The 27,776-nt window shown below is 41.7% G+C and overlaps 1 protein-coding gene across 1 annotated transcript; it reads left to right on the top strand.

Annotated features, from left to right (window-relative positions):
- On the top strand, nucleotides 1–26,688 carry LOC101789332 (T-cell immunoglobulin and mucin domain-containing protein 4). The gene is made up of 9 exons (XM_013156053.2): nucleotides 1–133; nucleotides 5,061–5,402; nucleotides 7,264–7,650; nucleotides 9,004–9,087; nucleotides 9,440–9,481; nucleotides 23,130–23,176; nucleotides 24,231–24,315; nucleotides 25,483–25,522; nucleotides 26,490–26,688. Exons 1-9 carry the CDS (start codon nucleotides 76–78, stop codon nucleotides 26,572–26,574), a joined length of 1,170 nt encoding a protein of 389 aa, XP_013011507.1. The 5' UTR covers nucleotides 1–75; the 3' UTR covers nucleotides 26,575–26,688.
- The last annotated feature ends 1,088 nt before the right edge of the window (nucleotides 26,689–27,776 follow it).

Raw genomic sequence — 27,776 nt, 5'->3', positions numbered from 1 at the left:
ACCACGTCCCACCCTGTCAGCAGGAAGTATGGTATAAAACATGAATTTGTGACAGACAGACAGACTCCTGTCAAAATGTCCACAGGGGTTTTCATCCTCTGGCTGGCAGTAGTGCTTGGGTGGCTTTATCTGAGTAAGTGTTCAAAAGCCTTTCATGTGGGACTCCTTGGGGGGCTCCTTATGATACAGTGGGTTTCTGTTATGTTCCTCCCTCCTTTAGCCTTGTTTTGTTTTTGTGAGAGTCTCTCTACTGCCTTGTTACACAAGGTTTTTACCCAGAGATTGATTGGGGGGTTATAGAGTGAGGTAATTTGTATTTACATGGGAAAAGCAATTTGAGAACAAAAGACATAGAAGTAAGGGTTGGACGGAGGGGGCCAAGAACTTTCATCTGCGTGTGTGCTACAGCACAGTCAGAGACAGAGCAAGCTGTTCTGCTGAGAGCCCCTTCTGTATTTCTTCCTCTTCTCTCTGTTCAGGAGTGTTTGCTCATTTGGCTGGGGATAGGGCTTCAGTGAGAGGTTTCTTTTTTGCATACTGTTACCAGCACTTGGATAATGCGAATGTATACCCTACATTTGGGCCAATGAAAACTTTTTTCATGGAGTATATGGCCATTGCTCTGATCTAGGCTGCCACTGCAGGGATTGCTGGTAATGACTCTGAGAATATGCATAAATTGCACTGGCTCCTCTAAGTATGCAGGGAGGGACTGTAATTGAGACCTTTAACTGTCTATTCATCAAGGCCCTTGATCTAGTGGCCCTTGCCATTTAAAGCTCCGTGGTTATTCAGTTGTGAATTTCTGTCATCCTTCACTCCATAGTCTTCAGCTTTCCCAGGAAGTCAAGCTTTTGCCTCCAGACTAATTGAGGATTTATTGGCCATGAGTTCTCATCACCCCTGGAGTTCTGCACCCCACATCTTGTGCCCCTTAGTATCTGCTCACTTGGGGGCCTCCTTCCCCAGGCGCCATGTTGGTTCGCTTTGTTTGCTGTTGTATTCCAGCACTTAGTTCCATACCAGGTACATAGCAGACAGGAAATAACGTGTGGAACAAAAGCAATCCTGTCGCTTTTGCATTTGTGTTTTGGGTACAGTGTAAGTTTCTCCTGCCATCCCTCTATTAATGTAAGAAAACTATAGTCCATTATTCTGAGTTTATTTTTTGTGGTACTGGAAATTGAACCTAGGACATTGAGCTGCATTACATCCTCAGCCCTTTAAAAAAATATTTATTTTTTCAAGAGATATTCTGGTAGCCATTGTTGATTTCTTATTATCTTGTTTTGGAGCCCTGTATCACTTTCAGTGTTTTATTTTGATCAGCTTTATTCTGCTTTTTTTATTTGGCTTTATTCTCTTTAACATAAAATTTTTAAAAAACTTTAAAAAAAATGTTTCTTTTTTTGAGGCTATGTCTTATTAAATTGTCCAGACAGAGCTGAACCTTGCAACATGCTCAGCAAGCCTGGTTCTTTCCCAGTGTTTTTGCTGGCCTGTATGTTGCCTGAGGAAGTTGAGGTTTGGGGGTCAAGTCATAGTTTGCCAAGGTCCATGTCCACATGCACTGATTCTTTCAGGATTCTGATCCCATGAGCTTCTCCACCTTGCTTGAATGAGGCTGCACCTGGTGAACTTTCTGGTTCGGTTGACTGGTTCTGTTCTGTTTTGATTTTTTAAGCATGCTTTTTCTAAAACTTTAAAATACTTAAAGGAGAGAGATTGTATAGGGAACCATAAAGTGGATGTGTTCTTCAGAAGCACCTAGCAAAGCCCTTCGTTCTGTAGATCCATGATTGCAAACATTTTAGAGATTGAGTGTCAAACTACACACTGAAACCCTCTTACTTATTGTAAAGTGCCAATACCACATTTAAATCTGAATATGGAGGTTTTCATTTAGAAAAAAACAACTTACATGTCTTAAAAGCACAGTCACATGTGTGCCTTAGGTTCGCCACCTCTGCTATGCATGGTGAAACCAGGGTCTGGATTGGGAAGAACTTTGCTTAAAGTCACCAGCTAAAGAGGATGTAGGTTAGGGTATGTACACTCACGTATTCCAGAGAAAGGAGTGTTTCCCTTCCTGACTTTTTTCTTCCCTTACCAGTGTTTCCTTTCCTTTTTTTTTTTCTTTTGTCTTTTTTGAGACAGGGTCTCACTATGCAGTTCAGGATGCCTTGAGCTCACTTTGTAGCCCAGGCTGGCCTTGAACTTGCAGTGATCCTCCTGCCTCAGCCTCCCATGTGTTGGCATTGCAGGTGTGAGCTACCACACCTGTCTTCTTTTTTCCTTAATAGCTCTGCATCTGGAAAGAGGTATCTTGTCTTATTTCTAAGTTCCAATGTGTTTGGTTACTTGTACTAATAGTTATTAATTTCACATGGCATTTGATGCTTTTTGTCCTGTGAACCTGCTTTTGTACTGTGAAGAAAAGACTCTTCCTGAGGCGAGTGTTATCCTTTTTGTCTTATGATGACAATTATTTTGATTTCCCTCCAAGGACACCAAAGCAGTGACTGGCAGCATGAGGTTTACCATGTAACCAAAATGGGTGTTTTTCTGTTACACCCAAACTCTGCTTCCTTTTTTATTTTTTTTACTTAAAAAAATTTTTTTTTATTTTGAAGATAGTGAAATACAACAGAACAAGACAGAACAAAGCTAATTGAGGCAGTGCAGTGGAACTGTTACAGAATGTCACAACAGGCCCCAGGGATAACAGTAACAGGTGCCATAGTATATCTTGTTATCTTCACAATGGTTGTTATTTCAATCAGATGTAGCAAAACACAACCAAATAGAGAACAGTATAGAACTTATCAAAACAGAATATCAGAACATCAATCAGAACAAAGCAAAACAGTGATGACAATATTTGCCTTCAAAGAGATGGTAGAAGGAAATCTCCCCATTTGCTATATTGCATATGGTCAACCTCCCAAGAGAGGCTCAGACCTCTAGCTCCCATTTGCTAATGTGGGGGACAGGGTGGGATGTTTGATTCTCAGCCTGTGTGCCGGTAGGCTCACAGCCACTTACCGGGGAGTCTGAGCTGGTTGCTTGGTTTCCCAGCGCCCTAAATTCCAACATGGGGCGGATCTTGGGAGACGCTGGCTGATTCTCCCTGGGGTGGCTGCTGATTGCCCAAGCTTCTCTGCTTCCTTTTATAAAATATGAAATTTTTATCAAGTGAGGAATATAGAAACTCTTGGTGAAATAGTGAAAACATTGCAAAAGGAAGATTAAGTGAATGAAATCCTTCTTTACCATTACACCCAAGTCCAGGCCTTTTCCTCTCATCCTGGAGGTAACTAAAGCCAGGAGCTTGGCGTCTGTCCCATCAGACACTTTTCAGTGCATTCATTTTCATACAACTGAGGCTGTGAAAACACAAACCAATTTATTCCTTTATTTAACAGAGAAAAGTTTTATATTAAATTCTAGATTTCTTTTTTATTAACTCTTTTTTTTTTTTTGGTACCAGGAATTGAACTCAGGACCTTGCACTTGCCAGACATGGGCTTATGCCACTAAGCGATATCCCCGACTCGCTTCATTCTAGTTTTCAATCTTATGCATTCTAAGCAGAAATATATATAATTATATTTGCTCTTGTTATATATTAAAATCCAGCTTAGAGTTTTCATGTCAGTTCATATAAGTGTCTCATTCTACTCATCCATATGGAATTTCATGGAATCTAAGTAGCTGTGCTTTAATCATTTGCCCTGTGTGCACAGTGTGGTCCACTGTGGAGGCTGCGATAAGCACCTGCAAATAGGCATGTGTTTCTCTAAAAGAGGTGACATCTGTGCGATCTTCAGGATGTAGCTAGGATTCATGTACTGAATGTGAGCAAAAATTTCTGACTTACTCCAGGAATAGCTGTGCTAACTCATGCCCTCATTTTATTTCACATTCATCCTTTCCTGCCTGCCCAGAAATATCTGGGAGCCTCATTTAATGACACCCTGGCCAGTGTGACATCGTCTGTACCCTAAGTCATTGCCAGTCTAATAGCTGAAACTCACTGGCTGCTCTTGTTTCCTCAGGTGTGAATTTCCGGTTATGTCTTTTGCCAGATTTGTTAGAGTGGAGCAGGATGTTGTAGTAGTCTCGGAACACAACACCTCACACCCACCCTTGAATGAAGACAGATTTAGCTGGCTCACACCCACCCTTGAATGAAGACAGATTTAGGTGCAGTCATCTGGCTCTACATCACAGTGGAAGGGCAATAAATTTTAGTGCTTCATTGCACTGCGTGGTATTCACAGTTAATAAAAATAGTGTAGTAGATATTTCAAAATCGCTAAATGATTCTTAATTGCTCAAACCACAAAATAGGAAACCTCTTTGATGTTACCTTACTTAGTACCTTACTTAAACTGAAACTTACTATAATGTATTCATAAATCAAAAGTGTATACTGAGTGCTCCAAAATACAATCATTATTTTTCCATTAAAGACCAATTGGTAAATAATCCATGAACTCCTCCTGAAGTCATATTATGTAAACAGCAAACAGATAGTCTGGAGCAAGCCAATTTCATTTCCAGTATGGACTAAAAATGGAAAAGCATGTGGAAAACAGTTTACCAGCTCATCTTCCAGGTCCACCACTGTTCTTTTTGAGGCATTCAACCAGTAGTGCACAATATTTGCTTATTGAGTATGGTGAATCCATAGTTGATTTTGGATTGGTTTTATATGAAAATAGTGTAATTGAATTATAAGGTCAGGGCTTCTCATTTGAGAATTTATTGGCTTATTGAAATGCACTCAAGATGGGAGTGTTCACATCAACAAAGAGGTCTTGCTTCTGAAATGAATTCTGAGATTCTTAGAGACTCTGGTGGCCAACTCTCTCCATTTGGGACAGCAGCATGTTGAGATAGAAGCTTGGCAGGGTTAAAGGGCATATCAAAATCTATGCTAAAGAAACACATAGAGTGTGACTCTACATCTTTCTGGAAGCATCTATCTACACAAAAACTGTAGCATATAGAGACTTTGGTACCACACAACTTAGTTTTTCTGTTTTTCTTTGCAGCACCAACTAGGTCAGAGCTTATCCAGAAGGCATTTTTGGGTCAATCAGTGACTTTGCCCTGTTTGTACTCATCCTGGTCTCCAAGAAGCAACAGCATGTGCTGGGGAAGAGGCCCATGTCCCAATTCCAAATGCAACCAGGAGCTTATCCACACAGACGGAACTAAAGTGACCTCAAGAAAGTCAGGAAAATACAGAGTCCAAGGGAGTATCCGGAGGGGCGATGTCTCCTTGACCATCTTAAACACCGAGGAAGGGGACAGTGGGGTGTACTGCTGTCGCATAGAAGTGCCTGGCTGGTTCAATGATGTCAAGAGGAACATTCAGCTGGTGCTGAGGAGAGGTGAGCAGATGGGACTCAGATCTGGGGGAGGAGAACTTCACCAACTGATAGGTAATGGATGGACTGGGAGGAGCTGAGGAGCTCAAACTTGCTTCAGCAGGGAGCAGAAAGATGAGATTGGAAATAATGAGTCATGACAGGGAGCAGGCAGAGACGGTGCCCGTGGAGGGGGCCAAGACAGCCACAGAAAAGAGTGAAGGGAGGCAGGGAAAGACAGGGAACAGGTGAGTTGCTTAATGAATCTGAAGAGGGCATCTTTTACTTTATCAAGGGAATTGTGTGTCACCTTGCAGAAATGTATGCCTGGTATTTTCAGAACTCCTAGTTTTTATGTGAACTAACTTTTATATATTGGCTAATTTGAAAAACAAAATAACAAATGGTACAAACTGAGTAGAGCACATCTGTAGGACAGCTCCATCCTGTAGATAGTTTGTGACTTCTGGTAGAAGAAAGGTCATCGGATTTGGAGACAATCTTACCAGTGTCCTGGCTTTTTTCTATATCCCTCTTTGTTGGTTTTGATAACATTTGGCATGTGCTGGGACTCCTAAAGATTTTGAGTTTATAGAATCAGTTGCACTGAGCCTGGAGTTGAATTATGTTAATGATAATCACCATTCATGCTTGTCTTAGTTGAGCTTTCCAATCCTGGGCTCTGCTCCCAACAGACTGATGCCTTGGAGAGTGGGGACTCCAAGTATTATGCTTTACGCTTTGCAAATTTATCTAATGCATACTAAAACTGCACACCAGTGGATATGCATGCTTTTAATTAGAGAACTTCCTTACATATTAGGGTAATTAGGATGTTTTCCTCTTAAAGCAACTATGTAACCTAGAAGGTGCTATTCTGATTTGACATAAGAGGACAATGATATTTATTAAAGATAAATGACTCCAATCCCAGGCTTGTCTTACCTGATATATCTAGCTATCATTTTATAATGTACTTGTTGACCTCAATCTTCTATAGGGTCATTTCTAAGTTCAGTTGGAACAATTAATGTCTTTCTGTTTCATTGGAATCTGTAGGAATTTTGCATATTGTAGAAATGGTAAGAATCATATAATAAATTGTGAGTAATAAACCCAAAGGTTGATATTGTTGGATTAAGTGATGTTGTCATGAATGAATCGTTGATGTAAGAAGAAGACAGCATTATCATTGTAGGTTGCCTACTACTTGCCAGACACTGTTATGTGTATTAAATTCATAGCAGGGAACAAAATATAGTACCTGATTTTTCTAATGGTATTTACAGTCTAGACGGAGAAGGAGACAGTACACAATAACAATTAAGGAAATATGTAGTTATTAAATAGCATAAATGCTGTGAAGATCAAGAGAATACTTAACAGAGATTCCTTTACTGTAGAATCTGACCTTGTAGCTGAGACTTGAATGATACGGCAGAGTCAGCCTAGTGGATTAGTAAAGTGTGAATAGGATGAGAAATTCCTATAGCTGAAAGACCACTGATGTGTTCAGAAAACTGAAGAAATCCAAGTGGTCTGAGAAAAGTGAGAAGAGAGTTAGGACATGTGATTAGAAAGAAAGGCAGGTTCAGGACAGATGGTGCTATCTATGCCAAAGGGCTGGATTCTGTATCTTATAGACAAGGAGGACCCCATAAAATTTTAACTAGATAATTGGCATAAATAGATTAGCAATTTTAAAAAAATACTCAAGCTATTGTAAGTAGAATAGATTGGAAGACAAAACAATGGAGGCAAGAAACCCAGTTTTAGTAGCATTACAGTGAGCCAGGCCAGTGGACCAGGTGAAAGTAACAGAAATGGAGAGGAATGTATAGATCCCCTCTTGCTTGGTGCATAACACATCTTCTCTTGGTTACAGCCCCGACAACTACCAGACAAACAACAACCTCCCGCCAAACTACCACCCCTCATTTGCTGCCAACAACTGTGCTGCCAACAACAGGCATGATTATAGCAACCTCCAAGCCAGCCACCACCCCACACATGCCTACAACCAGAGCTGCAGAGCCAACACTGTTGACTACAACGACCTCCCTCCAAGCCACCACCCCTCTCATGCCAACAACTACAACTGTGCCGTCGACAACCCTTGTGACTACACGTGAGCTCACAGCCACAGTCCCACTTCAGACAAAGGCCACCTCTGTCTTCTCAACAACAGCGCCCCTGTGCCCCCTGACAAGGCCAACCTCTGCACCAGAGATCGCACTCGAGCCGTCCATGGAAGGGCCCACGTCCACAGCAGGTACAGGATGGAAATGGCCATTTTCCTCTTCTACTGGCACATGTGCCTTGCTTTCCTGGAACAGGGTTCTCCCACTACATGGGGCTTCCCAGTGATGTACTCCTGTGTGTGTGTGTGTGTGTGTGTGTGTGTGTGTGTGTGTGTATTTGTTTGCTGACCTAGCTACCATAACAAATTCTGCAGACTGAGTGGCTTAAACAATTGCAATTTATTTCCCTCTACTTCCGGGTTTTAGAAGTTAAGGTGTCAGCAGCTTTGATTTCTTCTATATCTTCTTTCCACAGTTTGTAGATCACTTTCTACTCATTATGTCTTCATGTGGTCTCCTCTCTGACTTTCCTGTGTCCTAATCTAATTTTAGGGGTACCAGTCACACTGGGTTAGGATTTATCCATATGACCTCATTCTGCCTTAATCTCCTCTTTAAAAGCCCTATGTGGAATACAGTCACATTAGGAGGTATTGAGGGTGGTCATTTCCCCAGCTGAATTTTGGAGGGACACAGTGCAACCTGTAATACTGGGCAGCTGTGCATGCATGTTGGTGTGTTTAAAGATGTAGCATGCTACACTGCTTGTTTTGTTTAATTTTTTAGTTTCTTTTCTTGTGTGTGTTTCTGCAAAGTCAGCATTTGGGTTCTCACTCGCTGGAGCATAGCAGGAGTTGCTTATTAAAGAATCAGGAAAGGTTATTCTGGGTCAGTCCCCAGCTTTGTCCTTTCTTAGAGCAAATCTCTGCCTGAATTACAGACTGGTTGAGGACAGCTCTCAAAACAGCTTCAAATATCCCTTCATGCTGAAATGGCTCTATTCTCTCTCTCTCTCTTTCTCTCTGTCTCTGTCTCTGTCTCTCTGTCTGTCTGTCTCCTGCTTCTAAGTTTTCTTGGCCTTGCCTTTTACACCTCTCAAGTGACTCTTTTTCTAGCTGGGTGGGTTGTGAAGGCTTCCATGTATTTCATTCTCTGATTCTGAGGTGAGAATTTTGGAAAACAATAATGAGAAAGCTTGAAAGTTTACATAGGCATTTCAGCTGCCTCAATAAGACCTGGATAGCTCAAACAGATATAGAATATTGAGTAGTAGACCTTTGTTATACTTTGAGTTGTCAGCAAAATCCAAGAACTCTGCATTAACCAATTTTTGTACATTTAAAAAATTCCTATGTGCTGTTAAATAATCATTTTATGACACAACATTTGTAGTTTCTCCAAATATTCCTGCAATCTTTGAGGAAAACTGGAAATATTCAGAGACATTCAGAGATGGCTATAAAAATAGCCCTGGTCCCACCATCCACAACTACTATTAATGCTGGTATTTTCAGGTGACTTTGTCAACCACTTTTCTCTTCCAGGATCAGGAACTTTTCTTCTGTCCAGTGACTCTCGGAGAAGCCCTAAGGAGACTTCTACAGACAGCGGCTTGCTCCCGTCCAAAGGTCTGGGGACACTTGCTCGGTCTTCCTTACCCTTTGTCTCAGGGAGAGGCAACCACTGAAAGATGGGACCGTGACTCAGATTATTAGACTTGATCCTGAGTCCTCTGGGTGGTGAGATCCAACTGGCACAAAGTGATAATGGGGAAGCTTTTGTAGCTGGCTCCTTTCTGTGTCTCTTGGGACAGGGAGGAGAACATTTTTCTTGTGGATTTCTCTGTGGTGGCACGTGGCACATCTCTGGCATTTTGCCATATAGACAAGTGGTCTCCTGCTAATTCCAAGTGCATCAGTTTTCTTTGTAGAAGCTCAGTAAGTTTGTTTTATCTTTTCCTTTTTTATTTTTTTTTTTAAGGAGCCATAGCTTGGGGTCACCCATTGACATCCCAGACGGCGGGTAAGTCATCCAGTGCCTTCTTTCCCACAAGAGCAGCTGTGTCCCTGTGGCTGTTTTGTGTGGGAACAGTCTCACCCTCGCATCCTGTCTTGGGATTCAGCTGTTTGTGCTGCACTGTGGTCCTGTCCCACTTCCTCCTGCAAGCTGAGATGAAAGTGAAATTCGCTGCAGGCCTCAGGGCTGGCTCCTGCCTTCCTCTTTTCCATTCCCAAGCCCCTCTGGCAGTATCTCCATCCTTCCTCAGCAACTTCTGCTTGAAGCTGGGAATAATGGTGCATAAAGCGCCTACTCATTTTTCAAAATACTACTTTTTTATTTTAAATCATACAATCCTTATGCTGAGGTACTTTTGGTTAGGGGCATGTAAGTACTGAAATAAACTCCTCTTTGAAACCCTGTCCTCAGTTCCAGAACTTTCCTCAAAGGTAATCACTATTATTCACTAAAGACAAACTATTTAGATCTTTTTTCATCCTCTTATGTGTGTTCATGGCACAGAAATATATTTTTGTATGTCGCATATTTTTTGTTGTTGTTATTATCTTTTTGAGACAGGGGTCGCTATGCAGTCAGGCTGGCCTTGAGCTCACTTTGTAGCCCAGACTGCTATTGAACTTGTCAGGATCCTCCTGCCTAGGCATTCCGAGTGTGGGGATTACAGGCCTGGCTTACGCTGTGTATTTGTAAAAAGTCATCAGCAGCCATGTGCGGCTTCATCTCTATTTTGCTTTACTCACTTAATGTTATACATCGGTCCACTGTCTTGTCTAGTTGATGTAGTGATTTGCATCATTATGTTAAGTTGCTGCACACTATTTTATAGTGTGGGTCTCACAGTATCTGTTTACTATTTAATAGCATATAATAGCATATTCATTTTTCATTAATATAAATAGTGTTGCTGTGAAAGCCCTGGAATGTATGTTCTTAAGCATTTATGCAAATGTTTCTGTAGATAAGTTGGTGGCCAAGAAGTAGAAATGCTAGGTGGAAAAATGTGCATTTTTAACCTCAGCAGATATTACAAAATTGTTCAAGAGGAAGGCTATCCTGCTCGACTTTCCACCAGTAGAATTTGTGCTTTCCCATATCCTCTCTACACTTGATGTGACCATTTTCAAGCTCCTGAGAAGAACACATCATATTGTTCTTCTGTCTGATTAACAGAGGGTGTGGGTATCTGTGTCTATGTTTATTAGCCAAAGAGCAGCCATCCTTTAACTCTGCATAGGAGGCAATGTAAGATCACTCACACAGGCTCAGAAGTCAGGCTTGGAGGGATAGGCTTTATATTCTGAAGTAAGAATATAAATCAAGATGAAGTGCTAGATTACTGCACACTGAGCTGTGAGGAAATGCGGCATCATGCCTTGTCTTACCTTCCTCAGTATGCCTCTGCTAAGTCTCATTTCATGCCTGCTGAGCAAATCCCAGCAGAGAGAGGGGGAGAGAGAGAGGGAGAGAGAGAGAGAGAGAGAGAGAGAGAGAGAGAGAGAGAGAGAGAGAGAGAGCCTGCTGCATAGCCATGGTCGGTGGTACTGAAGAAATGCTTGTTGTGAGGCACCAGTTAGTCTCCAGGTCACTTTGGTCCTTATGAGAGAAATGAGTTTTACTGAAGCCATATGACATGTGAACAAAAAATATGATAAATGGTTAAATTAAGAACATTATGACAGTGACAGACAGAATGCTGTCCCTCCCTTCGGACACTCTTGTCTCAGCATCACTGCTGCTTTCCGAAGCAGCTCTGTAAGCACACTTTCCTGAGAGAGGGTCCTCAGTCACAGTGTTTTGGCTGCTTTTCTGTCCTGCATCTCTTCAGAACATTTATCTTTCATGGTCCCTCTGATTTGGGGCAAGAGCTAGAATTCATGTGGTGCCATATTCTGTGGCTGAGGACACATTGTAATATTTTTATTTGACAGAATTGTGTTGAATATTTTGAATTGATTCAGGGCATCAAAGGAGCCACGACAGCACAACTACAGATACTCATGCCACAGGATTTCAACACTGCTTCACAAAGTGTCAAGAAAAATGGGACAGGCATGACTTTAGCGAGGGGGGATATATTAAGGAATATTAATGACAATGTATTTTTTATTATAATACTTTAAAAAATTTTAAACATTCACTGAACTTCTTGTTCACACCTTATATATATGGTGAGTCAATGTTAAGATGTCCACCCGGGCCGTGTCATTTAACATGTCTTTGGCAGATATTCATGGCCCTATTTTATGTAAATTTTCCAAAGCCACATAGCTCTGAGATAACAGATCCAGACAAACTAGCTCCCATTGCATGTTTATAGATATTACTTTATTTTACCTGGCCTTCCAAACTGAAATAAAAACCTGTTACCACTTATAGTCCCACTATTTGTTACAGTGAAATATCCACAGTAATATTAGCAGTTCCCACCTAGTGAGGAACCAGCTGTGTATTAGGTGCTGTTTTAAGTGTTTTAGCATCCATTTTCATATTTTAATCTCAGTGATCTTCTAGCTAAGGGCAGATATTATTTCCATTTTATAGGTAAAGACATGGGAGATCACCATTTGTATGAGGGAACTCATACTAAGGTCTTTTTTATCAATAGGCATTTCTTGATACATACAGTGATAATCTTTTTAGAGGTGAAAGATTAATAACTTGTCCAGCCCATGATGCATGTGGATTTAATCCATGTCTTCTCAGCTGATTTGTTTTGTGGAGATGGGTTCCTGCTGTGAGTTCAGACTGCCTTTGAACTTCCTATGTAGTCCAGGCTGTCCTCAAATTAGTGGTGATCCTACTGCCTCAGCCTCCTAAGTGCTGGCATTACAGGTGGGCCTCACCAAGGCCAGCCTAGCCTTGATCTAACACCATGCAATGCTGTTTCCCTCCTGGTTCCCTTCATAGCCTCTTAAAGGATATGTTGACCTCTTCATCCTCATGAAAATGCTTTTTATCTACTTTAAAGACTCTGCATGCTTCTATGGAGTTTTCTTTCCATGAACAACTTCTTCCCCATTTTTTGATGCATTATTTGTTTGGTGAAACATCTACAGTTGAGTGTGTGTACACCCTTAGCACTGAGCCAAGCTTACTGGTGCATGGCCATAATCCTAGCATTCTGATAGATTGAGGCTGGAGGGTCACAAGTTCAAGCACAGCCTGACCATCTTGGCGATTCACTGATATCTTATCTAAAAGGTTTCTTTTTAAATTTTAATTTAAAAATTTGGGGAGGTGTCTGGAGACCTATCTTAGTGCAAATTTTCTGGGTTCCACCCACACTACTGGAAAAAATTCTCTGGCACTACTCAAGGTAGCAGTTCTTCCTCAATGATTTGCTTAGAAATGAAACAGCAAAATACAGCCACATGCTCAAGATCACACAGCTTGATAGTAGAAGAGCTCAGACCACTTCACAAACTTTTAAAGCTCTGTCTCTGAACTCCTCGGGGGGACAGTCTGTGTGGGAGCATAAAGCACCCGAAACTCCATGTAAGGTTTTATGCGTTTGTGGATACACAAGCTTTCTTGGAGAAAATCCAGGACTTTCGTTAGATTCTCCAAAATTCTACAGTACTTCAAATGCTTAGGAGCCATCATTCAATGTCAAGCACAACAATAAAACCTCTGATGAAGATCTTCTGTAGGTTTATTGTCCCCCTTGGTCATCTGTTAGTGGAGACAAGTTCTCAATACTCTAAAGTTCATTTCACTTCTTACCTAGTCCAGGAATTTGTGAAATGCTCCCAAATTTCCCTCTAGACTCTAATCTCTATTGTTTGTGGACCCCTAACCTAGGAGGAACAGAGTCCCAAGCCCATACCATATACGGAAGAAGGCAAAATGGCCTAGGATTTACTCCTCTGCTGATTGTATTGCAGGTTTGCTTTTATTACCTCAGCATTCCAAATCCAGTTTTTCTAGTTTTTTCTTGCACTAATTTTCTGGATAGAATTAAGTAGGGGCTAAGAGAGAGAGAGAGAAAGAGAGCTGGACTGAGAATCGAAAGGCTCATGGTTATATCACCATACTGTGATTTCTATTCTTTAACATCTCATGTGAGTTTCTTATTCTTTTTCTAAATCTCACTTTCTTCAAAATGTGAAATGGGGATAATTGTAATGCATATGTCCGAGAGTGGATAAGTGAGAAAATGCATGTTACAGATGCCCAGTGTCTAATGATTTGGTGGCAAATATTAATCATTATGTAGGATTCCTATTTCCTCCCTTCTGCACACTTCTGTTGCTATTCTCAGCTTCCTTTTTAGATCAGTGCAGCTGAGAAATAAGAAATAGTTTCTACCAGCCCTCAGTAGACCACCTGTTCTTTCTAACTACATATTCACTTTATAATTTTATGATTACAAAAAAAAAACCCTGCTAGTCATTCTGGGGAAATAACCAATGAATGGGAAAATTACAAATTGGAGGAAGTAAGAAAAGCATTTAAAATCTTATAATAAAAATTCTCTACTGAGGAGTAGAGTAAATGTGAGATTATGGCTGCTTTTTGTTGACATCTTTTAGGCAGCTTTTGCATTTAATGGGCTTATTGCTGTGGGCAGATAGAATTACTCTACCCCGCCTCTCAGTTGCTTCATTCTCTTTATATTGCTCAATATATGGAGGTTCTATCACATGATTTTAGCTTGAAAATCACATCATGTCTATTTTGCCCTCCAAGGATACCTAGAGTCATGTTGTATAGTTATAAGACAATGCCATGTACATTCTTCCCAGTTCGGTGGCTTCCTCCAAATGGAAGGTGTTTGGTCTTGACTGTAAGGAGCCCTGCCAGGGTGGCACATCCTCACCTCCACCCTGTGGCTGCATAGACATGAAGCTCAGCAGTGCAGTGACTCACTCAGGGTCACACAGCTGAATGGAGGCAGGCAGGGTATACAGCCAGTTTTTAGAGATGTAATCATGTGTCTCTGCACTGCTGAGATGGGAGGTGGGGTATGGACTAGGGATCCCCCTGTGTAATGCTGGGAAACAGACAAGATGGGAAATGTAAGCTCAGATTAACTCAGAAAGCTGAAAGAGGGCTTATGTGAGTTAGAATAGAGCTGAGTCTGCAGCCAACCAGTTTGACCCCCTAAAAAGTTGGCCTTTGTTCCACACTGGCCACAATTGTCTCTCAGAGGGGCTTTTTTTGTAGATGAAGTTTCAAATTTATTCCTAAAGTATTATAATTTGCTTTTTCCACCACCACTCAATGGATCATTATGCCTATCACCATCATGAAGTCAAAATGATAGTACTAACTCAAGTTTAATGCATCTAAACATGCATGAAATCTACAGAAATGGAAAACAATGAACATTGCTCTGCTAATATAAAATTGTTCTTTGCTTTTGATTCTCATGCTAGCCTTTTTTTGGTCTCAGGTACAAGATGAAGGTAGAGTAGGGTAAGGATGTTCTGAGGATGATTTTTTTCTCTATTACTCTACCTTCTTTGCAAAGCTAAACCAACCTTCATTGTCCAAATCAAGCTGCCCTTTTCATGGAGTCAAAGGTTTCTCTGAGGCAAATGTGGTTGGAGATACAATCCTAGGTTTTGTCTTCCCTCCCTGGTGTTTGACTTAGACTCATCGCAGTTGTGTAATCTATAGTTGCTTATGTATTTGTGGCACAGGACATGAATCAGTCTTGACCACTGTTCTCAAAGGGGTCAGACGCTTCCGTGGTTTAGACAGGTGTGTGCACAGGGCGCTGTCATCCAACATGTTCTGTGCTGGATTCGATTTTTGAAAAGTTACAGTGAAGGCCTAAAGAGGGAAAGATGGGTTCAGTATTAGAAAAGCGTATTGCAATCAGCAGTGATTCACTCGATGCCCCTTGAATGGGCTCTGGAAGAGATCAGTGCAGTGAGGAGAGGTGAAAGGAGACCAGCATGCACAAGACAGGGAAGCTTGATAAGCACAGAAAATCTCTGGACTGTTAAATAGTCCTAAGCCAGTCCACAGGTGGGGTGGCCTAGGTTCTTAAGGGACTTGTATGATGGGCAAAAGAATTTAGATTTTGATCCAGAGTCAGAAGGAGTCATTTTTTTTTCTGAGAGAGGAATGCCACTTTCAGTTCTGTTTTAGGGACAATTGCTGTGGCAAGTGTACAGATGATGGATTAGAAGGAAGAAAGGCTGGCCACCCAGTTGGTTCTTGCAAGTGAGAGGTGAGAGTCTGCGCTAGAATCATGACAGCAGCAGCAATAGAGAGAGGCAGAGTCAAAGCCACTTAGGAGTTAGAATTCAGAAGACTTAGTCACCAAGTGAGAATGAAGAAAACCTGATTTTCCATACTTGTCCGGCTAGGTGAGGCTGATGGGTTAACTTGTAAAACAACCCCAGGAGTAAGAGTAACATTTACCCAGCGGATCTGGAGTTTGAAATGTCTCTGTGAGCCAGGTGTGGTGCCCTATGTCTACAATGCCAGCATATTTGGAGGCTAAAACAGGAAGTTTGTAAGTTCGTGTCCAGCTTGGGCAACTGAGTGATTTATACAGACCTTGTCTTGGAATAAAGAAAAAAAATGAAAAGGCCTGGTTATGTAAGTCAGTTCTCGGCTCACATCTCAGTACCTGAAAAATAAATCTCTGAGGCACATCTAGTGTGCCACTGGAAATATGAGCCTGAGGCCTGGGCAGGACGCATATCTCTGCTTGATGGACTTATCATGATTAAAATAATTGCTGTGATTGTTCATATGATAAGTGTTGAATAAGAACTTGCTAGTATGTTAATGCTCTGTTATATATTATCTCATAAGTGATCGTTCAAAGCTAAAGATATAATTCTGAAAACCTTTGCTAATAAAAGATACTTTATAAGTGCTTGTTATAAGCCAGAGCGGGGCTCAGTGCTCTCAGCGGACTGGCTCCTGGAGAGGCATTGTCTGCATCTGAGAGGAAGCTCCTGTGATCCTGACCATCATCAAGGAGGAGAGATAGGCTTGGAGAGGCTAAGGAAGTTTCCAGTGTTTGAGCCTAGGCTCTTTGATTCTTGAGTCTGAGTTCTTAAAAGCCTTGTTTTGTTGCTTACTAGAGGGGGTGAGTGATGATCCCTGCATGTTGACCTCAGATGTTGTGAGGTGAGGGAGAGAGAAGAGGTGCAGGGGAGCATCCCTTCTTCTCCTGCTCCGTCAAAGGAACAGACATGTCGGTGACGAGAGAAGAAAAGCCAGCGAGAAGGTAGAGAGGGTGGGACCCCCAGTCGGGTGGGAGCCAGAGCTCACAGGGTCAGAGGCAGCTGACTGGCAAGGGTAAGGACGGTGGTGCCCTTACATCTGAGGAAAGTTCAGTGCTGGGCAAGGCAGGACACATCTTAGAGGTGGCTGTGAGCTGTGGCCAGGTGGCCACCAAGTGAGCACTGTGAGTTGTGTGGGTGGATGCCAAGAGAGAAGCATGTGAAGAGAGAAGAGGAAGGAGCAAGAGCAGTCAGGTCTGATGTGTAGAAGCAGAAGTTGGGGATCCAAGACCTTGAACTTGGATGGTCCTGCTTGTGAACACCAGACCTGGCTGTGGACTGCAATCCCAGGGAGTTTAGATTAGAATCCTTGTAGGGTGCCAAGAAATTGTGTGTGCGACAAACGTCTTCCAGGGATTCTTTTGCAGCCAGCCTATCTCTGCTCCCAAGAAGGCTTTAGGAACTGCTCCTGCAGTGCACTGTCCTGATTTTACAAAGGTGTTAACTGAGGCACAGAGCCATTCAAAAAGCTCAGAGGAGTGGGTACCAGGCTGTTGGTGAGATTCTTCTGGTTTCCAGGCAGAGATGGCTGTCTTTCCTCTTCCCACTGCTTTGGGAAAGATAAAAGCACGACCTATCAGAACCTCATGCTTTTCCAGAGCCTTGGTTGATCAAAGATGGAAAGAAGTCAAGGAGGCACTGCCATTCTCAGTCCAGATTCAGCAGAAGGAACAGAGGAAAGCAGAGACATGAAGAAAGAGCTCGGTTTTACTCACAAACTCCAGTATTAGGGAGAAAGCAATTGGCTGCACCCCATTTCCAAGTCACTACCTTTCAGGAGGCCTCAGCAGGTCTGCCGTCTCTCTTGTGCTGGGTGCCTTCCTAGCTCTATACCTTCAGGGCTGACAGTGTGGAATTAAAGCAGAAGGACAGGACTGAATGATATGAAAGAATTCTTAGTAAGCCATTTCTAAAGACCTTTTAGAAATGATTTTAGACTCACAAGAATTATAAAAACAGATGAGTCTTCTATACATTATTCCAACATTTGCTAATGGCAGCATTTTACATACCTTGTCAAAACCAGTACATGGCACTGGTGCAATAGAATTATCTAGTATATAGCCCTCCTTACATTTTATACATGTTTTAAAATTAATTTTATTGATACACTTTTGATATACAAAAGATCACATGCATCATAGGGAATTCATACCTTTACATAATATATCTTGATTCTTCTATTTTCCCCATTTCCCTTTTCTCCCTTTAACCCATTTTCCCCTCCTGATTTACAAAAGCTATATTTCTATTTTCTCTTCTGTTCTCTCTCTTTTCCCTTTCCTTGTCCATTTTTAAATAGACAGTCATTATTTAGTTTTTATTTATAAAATTAACATGCATCATAATCTGTCTGCCTACTTACTTATGTGTCCACCTGTGCCTCTGTCCATCTTCCTGTATGTGGTATCTTTGCACATCAGGACTTTTCCATCTAGGAGTGTCCTCTCCTAACAGCATCACCTGAAGTCATTTTTGGCTGTGGGTAGTAGATTTCTAACAGATGTCTTCAAATTTCCACTTAGCAGGTCACTGTGGCCTTACTTCAGATAAATACCACACACCCCAAGAGTGTGCTCTTGATTGAGCTATTGTGGAGAGTTTCCAGTGATTCACACAGTATTTTGCAGTTAAAAAAATCTCTATTTGAGAAAATATAGAAATTCTGCAAAGGAATTAATGAAGAATTTAACTGTGTGTATCTCCATTCAAAGCCAGATCCTTAGCATTTCTTTTTAGTCTTCTTTTGGGAGCAGGAAGTGTGCATGTTTTCTTGTGTACATTACTAAGTGTTTTACACACTCATTGCTTATACTAAGGATAGTATTAAATCTTTTTTAAAAGGTTACTGTGCAGTGATCATTTCATCAGATCCTTTAAATTCTTTGTAATAAGTCATCCAAAATTATAAAGGTTAAAAAGGACATAGGGGATCAGTTGGTGAAATAACAACCTTGTCAAATAAATGATCTGTCAATCAGAGGAGGAAAGTGTTTAGCCTAAGTTCACACAGCAAGGAAGCCTGGGATAAATATTTAATGATGTTATTAAGTGTCCAAGATGTCAGAAAAGTGGGGGCTAGGTGGCAGAACTTGGCAGAATTTTAAAATCAGGGATGAGTGTTAGATGAATTCCATTTTCCAGAGAATCCATGACTATCAAGATCCTAAGAGACCAAATTATAAGCCAAAATGCCAGCTTATTAATTTACTGTGAGAGTTCTGCCTCTTAAGAGCTCTACATATTAGTATTTTTCCATGTGAATATGTTCTCATCCTGTAGGAAAATGTAATATTAATTCAGAAGTTTTGGTGAATATGTAGACTGGGGAAAAAAAGAGTTTCTGTAAGATTCTTTTGTGCTTACAGTTTAATTAATCAGTTTTAACATAGTGCAGAAAAAAAGTCAAATGTACAAAAAGTTTTCAAATGAAGCCAGTCTTTCCTTGATCTCCTTCATCCAAGCCCAGAGGTATTGTTCTCTTAAACAAGTCTTAGTGACCAGTGTTTCTATATGAGTTTATTGTTGGAGCTGCAATAAATTATCACAAACCCAGTGGCTTATAACAGAACAAATTTTCTATCTTATAGTTCTGGAGGTGAGAAGTTCTAAAATCAAGATGTTAACAGGGCTGTATTCCATGTGACGCCCTAGGACAGAATATTTTCTTACCTTTTCTAGTTTGTAAAAGCCATCTGCATTCCTTGATTTGTGTCTCCTGCCTCCATTGTCAAAGTCAGCAATATAGCTGTCTTAGTTTCTGTCCTTATTGCTAGACAAAATACCCAACACCCAAAGTTAAAGGAGGAACGTTTATTTGGTTGACAGATCGTAGAGTTTTCAGTCCAAAATTGGCTGGATCTAAGGCAGGCATGGCAGAGAGGCATTGCTGAGCAGAAATAGTCCACAGACTGGCAGGGTAGGCACAAGGCAGCAAAACAGCACGGTAGCAAAGCAGCGGCAGATGGAAATTGCCCTCTTTCTGTCCCTTATTTTTCATCCAGGATACCCACCCGAAGAATTCACAAACAGACTGGGACACCCTTAAACCTAGCATGAGCCACTTATCCCAGCATCACATCCCTAATCCCAACATCAAACACTCTAGATTTATACAACTCCAAAAACCCCTCCTATGATTGCATGAAGTTTAGGGGGACAGATAGATATAAGTCATAACACTAGCATCTTCATATCTCTTTCTGTCTGATTTCTTAGTCACATCTCCTTTCTTTGATCTTCATGCTTCCTTTTTATATAGGCCCTTGGGATTGGTTATAGAGCCCATTGGCTAATCCATTGTTATGGATTGTTTCTAGATAACCCCTCAAAGTCTCATGTGCTCATACGTGAGGCTTTTTGGAAGTGACTGGATCTAGGGTACACAGATCTGTAGACTATGCCTAGAAGCATAAAAACTTAAGAAGGAAATTTTTAAGAAGAATTTCTTAAGAGAACAATAAGTTCTCTGGTCCCACATTACTAGCCTTACAATACCCATCACATTTATTCTCCCTTAAGTATGAGGAAGGTTGAGGGGAATAGTTAATGTTCAATTTCAGTAATCATTAGCCTAGGCATTTGTTACAGTCAGACTTCCTCACTCTGTGGTTTTATATTCTGTTTCTATTTTAAGCTTTTATTATAGAGATGATTTTTCATCATTCCTGGATATTTCCCCCTGCTTTGGCTTCCCACATTGCTTTTGCTTTCTGATCTCCCTTACGACTTCTTCGAGTTCTTTTTTCTTCTCTTCTACCTTCTCTACCCGTGTTTGCCAGGAGTGGTGGTACTGAGAACTGGACCCTGGACCTTTATCCTGAACTATATCCTCAGACCTTTTTTAAAATTTTGAGACAGGGTCTTCCTAAGTCACTGAGCTGTCCAGGCTGGGCTTGAATGCACAGTCCTCTTGTCACAGCCTCATCCAATGCTGGGGTTGTTGGTGTGCAGTACAACACCTGACTGGTCTGCTTACTTTATTATGCCAATATTTTCTAGGATTGTAGTGCTTCTCTCTGGAACTGTGGTGGTTGAATTTCTTGTCTACTTTGAAGATTTTAATGGCTCCCTGCTCTCTAATGACTCCTAAGTCAGTATCTCCAACTATCCATTTTCAAACTTGGTTCAGATTCAGATGTATCAAGTGCTGACTAGGTAAATAATGTGAGCACATCACGCTCAGAGCTCCAAGCTGCCAGCTCATCACCTCTGCTCTCCTTGTCCTGCTCCTGATCTTAGTCAACAGACAGCTAGGACACAGACTGCTATATGGAGTGGGACTTTGAGAGTTATCTAAGACGCTTGTTTCTGCTTCACTGCAAATTCAATGTCTGTATCCTACCAATTTTTCTTCTATTATCTGTGTCTATCCTGTCATTTCCACTAGCTGTGAAATCTCTCTCCCCACTTTGTTTTTGCTATCTGTGAGCCTCAGACTTAGAGATCATGCTAACTCCCCCTTGAACTGTTCCATCATCCTTCTGCCCAGATCTGTGCTACTGAGACAGCTCTTGCTGCCCAAGAGTCAGAAACTTACCGGCATGAAAACAAGGCCCTCTCTGACCAGTTCCTGTCCACCCCAGCCCTGCCTTTCCTTGCCACTGTCTGCCTCTTCTGTCAACACCTGCACAGATGCTTGGGACTGGACATGGGTGCCAAACTGATTCACACGTCCCTCACTTGACTGGTGCTCCTGTTCTACCTACTTGAAATGATCTTGTACAGAGATAAGACTCTACAACCTTATCTCTGAATAGGTGTTACTCATTCGATAAACATGGAGCACATTGTATGTACAGGTAATGTGGGGTCCTATCAGTGCCCTGATCCTGTTAGGCTCAAATGATTCTTTGGTTTTTCCTCTGTACTGTAAATTCCTCATGGGTGCTGGGCATAGTGGCACACACCTGTAATCCCAGCATTCCAAAAAGCTGAGGAGAGCACAAGCTTGAGCCTAGCCTGGGTAACTTAGCAGTTTAGGGAGACCTGTTTCAAAATAATGATGATGGTGATGATGATGATGATGATGATGATGATGATGATGATGATGATGATAAAAGATTTGGAGAAGTAGGTCAGTGAGATGGGCCTGGGTTCATTTCTCCAGTATCACACACACACACACACACACACACACACACACACACACAGATGCATGCACATACAAAATTTCCTTGCAGATGATAGGGGCCAAGTAGCATGTGAAATTGTGCTTAGCATGAGGTAAATTATCAGAAATTGCCCTTGTAACTGGCCAGCAGTTGGGACATCAGAAGTAACTGGTGTGTCTCGGTTTAAATTTTCTCTTCTCAGAGAAGCTTTCTTTGACCTCCAGAGCAGCTCTACCTTGCTCACACCATGGGCCTGTGGGATTATATTCTGTCTTCACAGACTTTTGAACATTTTAGCTGATTATTTCTTCAGTTATTTACATTTCTGTCATGTGTCACTTGAGTGATGGCAGTCCATTCTGAGGAAGGCAATGGAAGTCGATTCTGTTTTTATGTGAATATAACACAGTGAATGTGGGCTAACTTTGATGATACAGCTTGCTACACCCCTTGGCTACATGGTGCACACACATGTAGTGTGGCCTGGCATATGATGAATAAAACAAGATCAGGTCATGTACAGGAGAATCCACTGCAAATGAGAAAGATGGTAACGTCAGGCAGTGAGGTAACCGCCTGATTAGCGGGACGTGCTCTTTTACAGAAAACTTTGTTTCGTGAGTAGGACTACACTTAAAATGACAGAGTGTAGTGTAGCAAATATGCAAAGCAGTGTCAGACCCTTATAATCAAGTACACGACTGTACATGCTCCGCTTCTGTATACCAGGCAATGCAACAGGATTGTTTACCATCACCACAGGCATTTTGCTGTGACATCATGACACTAGGACCTCAGTAGGTGATAGAATTCTTTCCACTCTGTTATAATCATATGGTTACAGAGGTGGATCATCATTGACCGAAATGTTGCTATGTGATATGTGGCTGTATTTGTTGAAATTTTATTTTCTGCACTAACACATATGCCATGTCTTATCTATAAGGGCTCAGTAAGTATCTGGTAACTGAAAGACTAATACATTTGCTTGTTGGATAAAAATTCAGAATGCATTGCTGGGACCTCTGAAAATGTAAGCCAACTGTGTGCTGGTGAGATGTTTCGCTCCACTCATCTACAGAATAAAGATGGTCCTGTGGGATTACACTGGCAAGCAGATAAACCTCTGGTTAGAACCATGTCAAAACAAAAAAAATATGCAAAAAAGAAAAGGTGGTGTTAAACACATCAGCTCAAACTCCAGATGGTCTTGAAGTACCTATTTTAGGAGGTGGCTTTTTGTTTTCGTAAAAGAAATATAACCATTTTCCTGCTTTTCTTTCTCAGCATCTACGGAGAAAGAGACAGAGGTTGAGACAGTGACAGAGCCAGAGGTAACAGATCTGTGAAATACCTGAAGTGTATGACTTAGGTTTTAAAAGCTCTACGGCATGGGCTTGTGTAAGTGGGCCAGGAAGAACAGAATATTACTAAGCGACAAAATGCATCATATTTCTTACAAAATAGACAAAGAATGTGTAGACTTACACTCTTGGCAGAAATAATATCAATGATTTCTATATCTGCAGATGCTTTGAAAAGAAAAAAATATATAAAGACCCAGAAGATCATTCCATGCTGCTTCTGTGCAGTTTGGAGTTACTAACATATGGCACAACCAATACCTGACACCAATGCTTCTCTTTGTTTCTGAGGGGCCTTTCATTTATTTTTATTATTATAAAAATGATTAAAATCACTTTTGGGTAAAACTGCAGGTCGTACAGATGTCTATGAAGAGAAAGTGTCTCTTCTAAGAGACATCTGCGGACCTGTTCTTGTTGTGGCCCCTGCTTTGCCAGGCTTCTGTGTGAATGGGCCATGGGAGATGCCTGGCTTAGGACAGCATCTCACACTTTTTGGTGTCAGTGTCCCTAAAAGTTAAGACTGAGAAATTTGTATTAAAAGTGAGGCAGGAGAGAGAGCACCCAATGATACCATCATACACCACATGACCTCTGGGAAACATCACTCTGCATCTCGCTGGAAAGCCTAAATCAATCATGAAAATTGCTGTCCAGGGCTGAGGAGAGCTCCGAGGATTTAGGCAGTGTCCAGGAAAGAGAGTCGACATTGGAAAACACAGCTCACAGCACAGTTACTTTCTGTCTTCAGATCTCTGAGCCTCGAAAATGCCATATGTCTGATGTCTAAGACTGAGGAACATTCTGAGATACAAGTAAAATATCTTAGGTGTTAAGAAACACTTTTTAAAACATATACCCTATAAGGCTGGCATCAGTTTGATTGGAGATACATTGGGCGAAATGTGGTGGGTGGTGCTGGTGACTGGAGGGCACCACTGGGCTGGGCAGCATTATCCCTGGATAGTGGCATGCAGCAGCCAGTGGGCTGATTTCCTTTCCTGTGTCTCAACCCATAAAACAGGTGGATACCAACCTGCTGATGATCATCACCGCATCCGGCTTTGGTCTTGTACTCTTGGCATTGCTCGGGGCCGTTCTCCTGCAAGGTAAGGTGGCAGCACAGGGGGAGATGGACCTTAGGGGTGTGGTGACTCCAGCATGATCTCATAGTGGGTTGTTTCTGCTTTCTGCCCCTTTCTTCAACCCTCTGTCACCCCTGCCACCCAAGAAGCTTGGTCTTTATCGCAGCCCGCATCTCAACAGGGAGGTAACCCTAAATTAATAATGGCTTTTGGTATTGTCTTCTGGGCAGAATTTACATTTTGGAAAAGTGAACGCAAGAATCAGAGCACCTTCCTGGACTGGATGCTTGTTCAAGGTTTATTGACTACCCTGATTTGTCTCATCTTCATTTTTGCATTACTAAAAAGTGCTATTGTTGCTTTTGTTTTGGGGTGTAAAAACCCTTTGAATCACCTCTTCCTTTTGCTAGGCTTTGCCACAAACAATCTTGGTCTCTGGTGTTACCTAAAGGCAGATTTTCCTAACTAAGGGCCTTGGATGGCCTGCAGGGAGACAAAAATCCCTGGAAATCATTTGCAAATGTGTTTCTTTGTCCATGTCTGCATTTTCTGGGGCACCGGGCCTGTAGTTTTTATTCCATTCTCAAGCCGGCGCATGACACTGCATGCCTCTCCCTAGAAATAAAGTTTCAAAAAACACCACAAAAAGGAGCTGTGAAACACAGTTTGTGGTTTTCATGTAGGATATAGGCACATGGCACCTGATACCATTCTAACCTGGAGAGAAATTATTGCTTCAGGGAAGTTGGTCACAGGATGTGACTGGTGACTATCTCAGCTGTTTTGAGCAAAAGGGCCCTTGTACATTCTCGCACCTGTGCCACAGAACACTGCAAAAGGAAGCTTAGAAATCGGTGAGAGCCTGTTACTAGCTCTCATCCAAAGTCATGGTTATAGTTTTGAGGAATTTTGGGTCTGGCTCATAAAGAAGTAGTTTAAAACCTATGTGATTACCTGAATTCTAGGTAAGTGAATGACTCTTAAATGAAACAGCTTGACACTGTGGCCCACAAGGTAAACACAGTCATAGACATTAACAGGGGACTGAAGAACAAGCACTGGACAGGAAAAGGGATGGCTTTCCCTGCCAGCAGGCCCTGGCCTGCCTTTGGCCCTAGGGGGCGCGTCATCATCCCACCCACACACTCCAGCAGTGACTGCTGTACTCATGCCATGGCTTTGTCTTTGCAGGAAAAGTCATGAAAGCCGGTTGTCTGCAGAAACACAAGAGGTAATTCGTCCTGCGTGGCTCATAGTTGTAATAGTTATACTGGCTGCTACAGTTGAGCAGAGGTGACTCAGTGGCTTCAGGACTTGTGTCTGTGTTCAGACTAAATACAGGAATGGGGAGACATAGCTTTAGAGGTTAAAAAGACATGGGGATTTAGCTCACATTAATCCGTGTCCCAGTAAACACCATATGTCTATCCAAAATGAAAATAAAGGCATGTATAGAAGTACTGTGTGGGAAAAGAAAAGAAAAGAAAGTGAGGTAAATATGTCACTATTCTGTTCTACGTTTGTTCCACTGTGGATAACTCATTTTTATAAGTTGAACTAGATTTTATATTGTTGAACTGGTGTTCACTGGGAGGACAGCTGGAAGTGTGGAAGATAAAAAAAATTAGAATATTATTCTTGGGATTTGGTTCTTCTGCCCACTTAGACCATAGAGCAGTTATTTTGATTTTGCTATTTATTTATTTTTAAAAATAGGAGTGCTTAAAGAGTCCCTGGAAATAGATCTTGGATATCTGTCCCATCTACAGCTTTTTGGGAAAGAAATGTAAAAATTTGGTGCAAGCTGTTGATGAAAACCTTACTTTCATTACTCTGTTGTATCAGTACCATAAGACTTGTTAACAAATGGCACTAACTAGTGGGGAAACAGGCCCAGCCAAATGACCATCCAGTGTCCTACTTGGAGGCCTTTTGTTAATAAATGCATTTAGATCATGATTTTATATTTTGCTAAGGACACTGTCTTCTCACCTGATAATACTGTCCATTAGCAAATACCTTCCTGTCCCATAGCCTCAGTTTCTCTGTTTGTGAAAAGACAAACTGGGATTGGATGGACTCTAAAATTTTAAACTCAGCCTTTAGTTCATTGCACTGTAAATCAGTAGTGTCCGTGTTTCATTTTTTTCTCCCAGTCTCGCAGTTCCCCTCTACCAGCCTGCCTCTTTTCTTTGCAGCTTCCAGAACTTTGGAGAGAGCAAAAACGTCCTCAGTGACACGCTGCAGGAGCAGGAGGATGAAGAGGGCCTCTTCACACTCTGACTTGCACCTGTCTCTTGGGGTTCTGTGGGTGGGGGCATAGTACGTGAAGTGCCCAAATAATCTTTGAGATGTTTTCATTTTTTTTTCCTTTAAAGTCTCACGTCTTCCATTGTTGTCACGGTCCCAGTCTGCTTTTCATTTCACACCTTTGAGGAGACCACATCTTCTTCGCCCCATGCTTAGTGATCTCCTCAGTATCACTGTGGAACAGTCTTGAATGTGCTCCATGATGGTGAGCTCATTACCATACCATCTGGTCACCAGTTCACACTGGAGAGTTACCCTTGAGATTTGGGCAGCCCAAAGAAGAGACAGAGCTGTGGACTGGGCAAAACCTCTTTTGTTCAGCTGCTTAGCCATAGTCCTTTGGATTAGCTGGTCTTGTGGTCCCCAGCCACTGTACACTCGTGGAAGTCCTCATATTCCAGTCCACCTGTGCTCACAGTGGTCCTCAGCTGCTTAATCCACATTTACACTAAAATACACCAAAGTGGCTTGAGTGGCAACAACTTTGGTTATTTAAGTCATTTACACTGAGCAGCACTGACTTTGCTTATGGAAGTTATCTACATGGGGTATCAGGACAGGTGCCCACACTGGGTACTGTTGACACTGCGTCCCAATCCCCTTCATTCCAAAGCCTGAACCAGATTGCCACCATCTTGGGTTTTGCATTTCTCTACATACTCATGGAGTCCATTCAATCTCAGGGCAGTTCTAAGAGCAACAAATTGAAAGCAAAATATCTCTCAATACCATCACTGTGTCAGTCTTAGCTGCACAATATTGTGCTTATACAGAACATGACAGATACCACTTCTACTTGGTGATTCCCCCAAGATGAGAGGAGAATCTCATGTGGCTCTACATTGCCTTGATTCTAGAACCCAGTATGTTCATACCACTCGTTTTCTGCCCAGGTTTCTGAGTTCAACACTTCACTTCAGGTTCAGTAGGGGCTGTCCCGGTCTACATTTCATTATTAATATAGGGAATGATGTGAGATCACACCAGAACATTGACTACTTCTAAAACTCCCCTATTTTATATCATTATTATTATTATTATTATCACATTTGAATGTCTTTAAAGGTAATCATGGTATCGGGGCTGGGAATTTAGCTCAGCGGCATAAGCACCTGCCTTATAAGCAGGCAGTCGTGAGTTCAATCCCTGGTACCGATAAAAATGAAAAAGACAAA

Source organism: Cavia porcellus, unplaced genomic scaffold, assembly GCF_034190915.1.
Source record: "Cavia porcellus strain 051 isolate PalLab524CR breed Dunkin Hartley unplaced genomic scaffold, mCavPor4.1 scaffold_19, whole genome shotgun sequence".
In the NCBI taxonomy this organism is placed as follows: Eukaryota; Metazoa; Chordata; class Mammalia; order Rodentia; family Caviidae; genus Cavia; species Cavia porcellus.
The sequence above is the reverse complement of the archived record's forward strand: the minus strand, read 5'-3'. Positions and strand labels throughout refer to the sequence as shown.

Excerpts from the sequence above, each read along its gene's own strand:
- LOC101789332 (XM_013156053.2), top strand. The coding sequence starts at position 76 with ATGTCCACAGGGGTTTTCATCCTCTGGCTGGCAGTAGTGCTTGGGTGG. Across the intron at positions 134-5,060 it reads GCTTGGGTGGCTTTATCTGA|CACCAACTAGGTCAGAGCTT; the intron begins GTAAGTGTTCAA and ends TTTTCTTTGCAG. Across the intron at positions 9,088-9,439 it reads CGGCTTGCTCCCGTCCAAAG|GAGCCATAGCTTGGGGTCAC; the intron begins GTCTGGGGACAC and ends TTTTTTTTTAAG.